Source organism: Pieris brassicae, chromosome 11, assembly GCF_905147105.1.
Source record: "Pieris brassicae chromosome 11, ilPieBrab1.1, whole genome shotgun sequence".
Lineage (NCBI taxonomy): Eukaryota > Metazoa > Arthropoda > Insecta > Lepidoptera > Pieridae > Pieris > Pieris brassicae.
This window is the reverse complement of record NC_059675.1, coordinates 14,696,313-14,705,149: the sequence shown is the minus strand read 5'-3', so window position 1 is coordinate 14,705,149 and position 8,837 is coordinate 14,696,313. Positions and strand designations below refer to the sequence as shown.

The following is an 8,837-nucleotide window of genomic DNA, read 5'->3' as shown; positions in this document are numbered from 1 at the left end:
GTTTAAAATGTAGCGAAATGGTGGTCATAAAGTTCATCTATAGTTTAGCCGATGATAAGCCTTGGTGAATGGGGTTGTAAACCATTCGGGAAATAAAATGCCCAATACCTGCTGTATTTAACATTATTGTAATTTTTGGTAATTTCGCTCATTTAATATTTGATCTCGTGAAGTGAACATTGTGCATTTAGTGTACAAGTGTATAATATGGAACGTAACGTGAGTGTTTATATTATTTGTTCTTTATTAGGAATTTTAACTAATAAGTTTGGGTGATGTTTAATTTATTTATTGAAAATTTTTTCAATCGTTTTGCTTTGAGGATTTATAAATGTTAAGATGATTTTATGCTCGTAATTAATACAAATATTATATAGGTATATAATATAACTAGCCTGGCCATAAATACTGTTACATAAAAACTTTAACTCTTTAATTATTTTGAATTTGGAACACGTAAATGATTTTAAAAACTTTTTTAGTTTTTGCGCCATTTCTAATATTTTTTCGTGTTCATTATCAAATGACAATATGGAATGGGGGGTTAAAGAAAATAGGATTGCAGTGATAACCTTGCATAAAGAGGGTATGGAGCCGTCGGTTCGTCGATCGTTCCAGACACTTCAAAAGCTTGGTATCAGCCGTATGTTCGTGTATCGTACAATCAACAGATACAACAACACTTCGTCTGTCGAAGACCAGAAAGGATGGGGGCGGCCGCAAGCTGTTAGAACTAAAAAGGCTGTTAATGCTCTTAAAGCGCGAGAAATGAAGATTCTCGCTAGGACTCTGTCGCGTATTATGAAACAAGACCTGAAGCTCGGTACTTATTGTCGATATACAGGACATGCCCTAAATCAATCTTATCAATTAAAGAGAGTGGATCGATCAAAATGCCTTCTGTCTCGATACGCAGATGAAAAGCACAGTAAATATCCTCTTTACCGATGAAAAAAAATACAGGATTGAAGGATACTACATCAGTGAAACGATAGTGTATGCTAACACTTCTAAAGAAGCGGCTCAAGTGGTCGGAAAGGTACGACGTGGTCATCATCTTACGTCAGTGATGGTTTCGTGGGGCGTGTCTTATCTAGGAGTCATAAAACTACATTTTTGTGAAAAAGAAGTGAAAAAGTGTGAAAGCCAAAGTGTATCAAGATTCTGGTCACAAGGCACGAACTACCCAAGCCTGGCTTGAAACAAACGTTCCGGACTTTATAAGAGCTGAAGACTGCCCCTCACCTAGCTCAGACCTCAACCTTTAGAGCATCAATCTTTGGAGCAAGCAGTGGTGCCAAAAAAAGCCAAAGGTGGCCATTTCGAATATAATATTTTTTATTTTTAGCTGAGACTTTAATACGTTTGTAGATATAAATTTTAATATTATTACATTACTTCATCATCATCATAAAAAAATGCATTTTCTTTTCCACAGTTTGGGCAGTTAACAAGAAGATAAAATTAATCGTATTTTGTATTATAAAATAAACAATATATTTTTGTAGGGCGGGCAACGTGGCTCTGATAGAAAACGTGGGAGACCAGTGGGAAGAGGCAGAGTTCCACTTTCAGCCGTAAGTATCTTTGTGGCGATACTTATAAGTGCACTTATCTGATTTTTTATCTATGTGATGTTAAGCTACATGCAAATATTAAAATTGCATTGAAATTTTCAGGAGGAGAGGCGTGCGCGTAATGCACAGTATGAAAGAGAACGACGCGTCGGAACGGCCGAAGCCATGTCTAGCTTGGCAGCCGCTTTAGGATGTCCACCCAATGTAAGTACTAAAAGTTACTTTAGCGTGTTTATGTTTAGTAAATGTTCCGACCGTCTTCATAATTAAAAATCTACAAAACTTTTTTCAGGCATCGAACGCGGAAATCATAGCCAAAGCCATCCAGAAACTACGGAACATGCAAGAAAATGTAGATCCGTCCGACGATATGGCAGTTATAAAAAGACGCAACGCAGCGTTAATGGCACAAAGTCAGTACAGACATCGATCTTTTTCCAATTAAGATCGTAAGCGCCTCGGGGTATTAACAACCACTTTTCATTTTTCAGTCAATGACGTAGAGGACCGGCTCAAGTCTGGAAATAGCGGTGAAGCTCAACCAAAAATCAAGACCAAGAAGCCGAAAACTGTTCTGCGTCCGGCCATTGGGTCTGCACAAATCGACTTTGCTATTATTGGCAATCGCTCCAGTAAGTTTACACGTTCACTGTTTTCGTGTCCTTTTTATTATCTTGTATAGTACTCGTTGTATTACTATCTGATTTTATGTAAATAAATGATTCTTAGTTAATTATTTGCCATCTTCCGCAGGCGACGAGGAGGAGGACGAGGAGGAGGACGAGGACGAGGAGGTGCCGATGACTGAGGCTGCAGAGGATCAAATGGATTCTGTTTCATTTGACGCCATTACGGACTGCCCAGTGAGTACACTATATCATTTCGTTATCAGTAACTACTAAATTGCTAACTTTTTTGCTTATTTCTAATTAATTATTTATTAAAATATTATATTTATATTAGTGTTTACTTTATTTGTTTAAATTGTGTAATTATAAGTTCACAATTCGCTTTAGAACTATTGTTATGTATTGTAATAAACATAGTTTTTTGTTTCTGTCATCAGATGGATTGGGGTATTGATAACTGTTTAGCTGATTACATGCTTTAGGTAAATATTGTTTATATATCTTTTTATATGTGAAATCTTTTTTTATTTATGAAGCTTATTCGAATTCATAATTTGTCTCAATCTCATGACACCGGCAACATTATCTTTTCATTTAATTATTTTATTATTAATTTCCCATTGTTCATCTCTTAAATACTTCTTTTTCGCTGCCGAGATTTTTACCAATGAGATCTTAGTATATTTTTTTTATTTTATTAGAAATTGTTTTTACTTTCAGAGAACTTTGTAATTCGAGATGTCGATTTAAACTAAATCAACGAATCTAAGACGCTTGAGGCTTTTGCATATCCGGACATTGGTTTTTTTTTTGTTTTTTATCATAATCATAACACCTGATAGTGCAACAATACATTCCTAATGTCGACCAACTTCATTACTTACTTCGTAAATGTTTGCACTTTGAACGTTTAATTTTTTTTCTATTGCATGTCTTTCAACCGTTTTGTATTTGTGTACTTTTAATGTGCAATAAACGGTTTGAAATAAAATTTTGTTTCATTTATACAAACAACCACAATGCCCGCATCTAGGCCCTCATCTGATGAGATATACAGGTAAATAATAAAAAGATGTTTGTCCCTTTTTGAAAACTAAACATTACAGCATAAAATATCTAGAAGATATTCCAAACTATTTACTAGGTAGCTACTTGTTTAAATTTAGTAACGACTATCGTTACTTTATTTGCAGAGGTCCGTTGTCATGAAAAGTAAATTCCTAAAAAAATGTTACTAATACCTGTTAAAATTTCTACTATATGATTGAAAAGGCATTCATGTAAATACAACGTACAAATAACTTCGTCGAACTAAAAATGTTATTCGGCGAGCAAATAGACAAGTAAACGAAGTGCAATGTACAGATAGGTTCCACAGACTTAATCCACAATTGCATTCACTATATACTTCCTTAAAAACAATAGCTATAAACTTGATAATGCCGACTATCGTTCGTGTCGTATTCATCCAGATGAGCACTTTTAAACGTTTTTTTTTCACCCTATACCGGGCCATTTGAGAAAACTCTGATCCGATTGCAAAATGATGAAAGACGGTAAAGTCGGGCTAATTCTGCGATGAATGACTAATGTCATGCGTCTGTCTGAAATCGTAAAGCGTCACGCGGCCGTGTCTTTGACCCACTACATGAACACGACACTCTGGTCGAGCGCACAGCGCGGCGGTTATCTAAACATCATTGAAAAATAAACCTGAAAAAACGAGCTCACCCAGTTTTCAGGTCGTCGTGCGACTATTTGCAGGACGCGTACTAGTTAAAAGGCTAGAATATGGTGTACGGCATGCAAAAACAAAATTACTGTCACACAAAACCTACGAAATAAATTAATAAAAACACTATTTAAATAGGTACACTTTTTTAACACAGTCTAATAAAATTACCAAGAAAACATTGCCGCCGAAGCCACATACAAATTATTTGAAGAAGTCTATTAAGTAATGCAAATGGAATTATTTCATAAATGGCCGTCTATAATTCGAAATATTACCGTGTTTAATCAATTTAAAATGGAATAAAAGAAACAGATCGGAATGAGCCTAGTAGACTAAGGGAAATAAAGTTCTTCAAACATTAGTTCAATATTTATTTCATCGAACGACCGAGCCAGTCCAAAGCTGAGACTTTTAGAATTGGGAGGTGACGCCTTCGAAACAGAAACGGCATCACTCTCAGCCTGAAACCCACTGAAACTACACTATGGCCCCAGATAAATTATGCTGCTGTCTCCCTGATCGTTTCATCAAGATTGTCATCGACGGAGCACGTTCAGACCTTAAACTCTTGAACGCCGGCTGGCTCCCCGACCCCGTTTCTTCCGCATATCAATATGTAGCGACTTAGCAACATACATCGCCATGCGGACCACAGCACCGGGGATGGTCTTTACACTGGCCGGGCAGGTATTTCTCGGGCAGTCGTCGATGTGTACCGGAATGACTTAATTAACTTGGTTAACCCCGAGAACACACAAGTTGGCGCGGTTTCCGGTAAAAATACACAATTAGTCGCCACCAATCTCTTCGAAGACACTCTCCTTAAAGCGTCAGCTCGCCGTTGACTTATCGCAAGGCGTTCAATTCGTCGGTCATTTGGAAGGGAAGGCTAAAGTGGCCTCCTTTGTCCATGTAATAGAAAGCAAACGGGCAGGAGGCTCACGCTGCCGGAAGGCTCGCCGGGGCGTCGCCGGTCATTCAGGCATCGCTACGCTGTTTCCTTAAAGTCGAATCGGTTCGGATATACTTCAGCGGGCGGCCGGTTCCGCATAGCGATCGTGCGCGGGATGAAATGCCTTAAAAACGCTCAGTGGACGGACCCCACGTCTCTACGCGACGCAGAGGGATCAAGTCGCCCGGAAAGGGACCGATCGTCAACGATTCGAATGACCCTTCGTCGGGGAGCTCTAAAGAGTTGCGAGCGATGGCCCCGACCGACACCGAGCTTCTTAGATACCTAAGTTAGTTTCCCAAGCCGCCTGGTACTTTCGATTTATACCTCATATAAAAAGTTCAGCCAGCTCTATATTCTCCGTTGTGTCCTTAGGAGACACGCAACCTCTCCACATAAAACAGACACACCTCAAAAAAGGACCCAACATAATATAATAAGCTACACAATTTGCAAGACAACCTTTGCACGTAAGCAATACAACAATCGCTCAGCTTATCTCTATAATAGTTTAAATAAAACCCTTAGCTTTCATAATCTTACATACCATAAATGTAAAACAACTTTAAACCATTGGCTCGGTACACTTAACTACAACAAAACAGAAGCATTGTTAAATCATCTAATATAATTTTTTCCTTAATCCATCTTTTCATGCAACACGCGCACACATTTGTTTCGTCTTTCACAAACACATTACATAGTCATCATAATATATTCATATATTTGTTTATTTTTATTTATTTATTTTTATTTTTTAAACCAATTGTGTTGGTTGATTTAAAGAAGAGCGAAGCTTCCCTGTCACAGGTCTCTGACTTACTAGGGAGGCCTCAATCTGAATTCTATTGTAAGGTCACAAAGAATTGAAAATGTTCTCGTTCCGATTTGATACTTAAAGCCTCGCTCGGGATGCGAACCCGTGACCTCATAACCGACGGTAAAACACGCAAACGACTAATCGGTCAGAATATTGGTGGATAGATTGGAGAGGGACTTTTCGGGAATGAAACGCACAAAATGTTGTCTCACTTTAATCTCGAATAAGGACAGTTTCCACTCTGACATCTCTCGAACGGTATAGATATATATGTATATGTATAAATGTATATATGATACGATGAAAGTGGGAAAAGTATTTATTCTCAGCGACGCCTCAGACTGAACAATATTTACACATAATTTAAAAAGTACTAGAACTCTAAGAACTCTCGTTCCGGGACCGCATCGGCGTCACACTGCTGGATAACGTTTTCCTAGACATGATTTAACAAAAACTTATAAAAATATAACCGTCGCACTCGACCTCCTCACAGACGCCCGATCCCGGTTCAGCAAAAGTAGCTCCACATTTCGCAGAATGTTCGTTTCCTAACAAGACTTAACTAAGTGACATTTGCCGCCACCTCGACTTCACTGTTTCCGTGAAGCCGCGACCGCCGAGCGCAACGGGGCGGTTCAGACGTTGACCCCGTTAATCTTGAGCTTCTTGACGCGTCGCGTGGTGCCCTCGCCGTCCGAGCTGTCGGTGTCGTGGGAGCTGTCCTCGGACTTGATGCCGAGACCGAGCTCGTGAGCCTCCATGTAGTTTCCGGTCGCTCGAGCCTTTTCCAACGCTCTGACTGAAATTATCATTTAAACGTTTTACGACGATGAAGATGGATAGACTAATTGATTATATTTAAAGCCAACGAAAATAATATAATTGTAACGGAAATATCGTAACGAGCGCGATGCGAGTCACTGAATCCGAGCGACAAAATATTTGCCTATTTATTGCCACCGTTTGTAAAACGGAAATGAGAATTAAAGAGTGGTAGCTTTCTTAAATAATGGAAATTGTAAGTGACGCTCGCAAATCCTAAACTCACAAGTGAGGGCAGACTTACGGGATGATATTTCCAGAATACATGTTTCACAGAATGACTAACCAAAGCAAATCTGTCTTCGGAGACCACTCTGAGTGTAAAACTGAAGTATTCTCGACTTTACTTACTCTGTGTTTCTAATATATTATTTTGCCTTTTGAGGTCATCAATATCTTGTTGATGTGAATTGTTTTTTCTTCTCATGAACTGGATATATTCTGCTGCCTTCTTTAATATTTGTGCGCGACTTGCCTGTAACATCATTAATTTATCTATTAATGTCACAATCATATCGAAAACAAATTAGTTATTATGTAATTGTGTATTTAAATACTTACTACTTTCTCTCCTTGCAATGCAGGTACGGAATCTCTTAATGATGTAAAACTGTCTTTTATATGATCTCTTCTTTTACGCTCCAAAGCATTATGATGAGCCCTTTTTTCCGCCTGAAATAGGAAAGGAATGATAATTGCTTAGGTAGATCTAACTCTTTTATTAAAGAACATCTAATCAAATCAAACTTCTTGCATCAACGCATAAGTTTAATAGCACTACTTGTGTCAAGAGTTATATTATTGATTTAAATAATAGAAAACTAGTGAATTAATTAATAGAATGCAAAAACATTCCCAATAAACGTCAGATCAAACGTCTGACCAACAGGTGAAACATTTTATGTTTAGGTCATGGTTTATAAGCATCAGAATATCCACATGTGACATGTCAACAATATCAATATAGTAAAATAAACCATGAGCGTCTTGCCTGAGAATAATAGCCACTTAATCCATTGCGTGGATTTTGACGAGAATCAGAGTCGTTTTCAGCCTGAAAATTTATCAAATTGTTTTAAAAACACAAGAAATTAATAAAATATTGCCCTTTGAATGAAAACAACACATACATCACTTTCGATATCGATGTCGCGATCGTCATCGCTCATCATTTTTAAAAAATTGAAAAAGATTATTTACAATAAAACAGGAATAGTTTATAACAACATTAGTAAGGAATTGTTGGCAAATAATAGTTTATTTTTTTTTGGTTTGAAATAAATTTGCCCCTCAACAACTCCTGATCACACAAAAGACCACAGATGATAAGTCACGCATGACAGACGACAGCCCTTGCAGTTTCCCACAGACTATGAGCAGTATGGCTCATCACTTTCACAGTGATGCCAGCTCCTACAAAATGTTCCCCCTAGAGCCAACTTAGGGGTACCTAAATGTCGATAAAAAACCCCTAGTTTTTAAGTGACATTAAAAGTTTTTTTGTACACTTGGTTTGAGAGGTAATTTCAAATATGAAATACGATGAAGTAGTAAAAAATTTCAGTTGTATTTATTGAGTGTGAGTACATTTTACATATTTATATAAATTAATCAATGACCGTATAATATTAATGATAATAACAATGAGATGAAACGATTCTTATTTTTTATTTCTTAACGTTTTTTGGAAGACAATTTTTTGCGTTTTCGTCATTTTCTTTTCATACATTATTTTTAAAGCTTTTTGTACTTTTCTTTTTTATCTGTTCTGTTACAGTTAAACGAGACAGAATTTAAACAAAAAACGAATTGATTCAATGTCTCCTTTTTTCCTTCTAACACAATATTATTAAATGTCATTGGAATAAGCTTCTAATATTTCGTCGAAGGCATCGGCCTGTATATCGCGCTGCGTTTTGCTGTTGCTGATATTTTTTAAATCGTACATTTGACGTAAAATAATTTGATCATACGGTCAGAATGAACAAATTTAACATGAGCCGCCATCTTTTTGCAGAGTGAGTCACTATCATTATTCTTTGCAGCTATTTGAGAGATAATCTATTCCGTTATTTATTTATAATTAAGTTATAAGTTGAAAAAGCACGTTCAACACTTGCGTTTGACATTGGAAGTGTGAGAAGAGCCATCGAAAATTTGGAATCGCAATCTTCGAAAAAATTAATAAAATTGCACTGAATTAGTCAAATTTCTCCAAGATTTGTTTGGCAATTGATTCTATTCAGACTCTACATAATTCTTGTCAACGAAAAAATGATCTCGATGGAATTTTGTCAAA

General features: G+C 37.0%; 2 protein-coding genes across 3 annotated transcripts; one reads left to right on the top strand and one right to left on the bottom strand.

Annotated features, from left to right (window-relative positions):
• Positions 1-1,908: 1,908 nt before the first annotated feature.
• LOC123716697 lies at positions 1,909-3,003 on the top strand. Its single transcript, XM_045672555.1, has 5 exons — positions 1,909-1,990; positions 2,069-2,209; positions 2,331-2,440; positions 2,644-2,688; positions 2,927-3,003. Exons 1-4 carry the CDS (start codon positions 1,918-1,920, stop codon positions 2,686-2,688), a joined length of 369 nt encoding a protein of 122 aa, XP_045528511.1. The 5' UTR covers positions 1,909-1,917; the 3' UTR covers positions 2,927-3,003.
• Positions 3,004-5,913: 2,910 nt separating this feature from the next.
• LOC123716136 (protein max) lies at positions 5,914-7,847 on the bottom strand. Of its 2 annotated transcripts, none has more exons than XM_045671711.1 (5): positions 7,669-7,847; positions 7,530-7,592; positions 7,100-7,210; positions 6,890-7,022; positions 5,914-6,515 (listed from the first exon to the last, which is right to left on the bottom strand). In XM_045671711.1, exons 1-5 carry the CDS (start codon positions 7,708-7,710, stop codon positions 6,352-6,354), a joined length of 513 nt encoding a protein of 170 aa, XP_045527667.1. In that variant the 5' UTR covers positions 7,711-7,847; the 3' UTR covers positions 5,914-6,351. The 2 variants fall into 2 exon arrangements, with proteins under 2 accessions (XP_045527667.1, XP_045527668.1); XM_045671712.1 differs by having other exon boundaries at positions 6,890-7,013.
• Between the last annotated feature and the right edge of the window lie 990 nt (positions 7,848-8,837).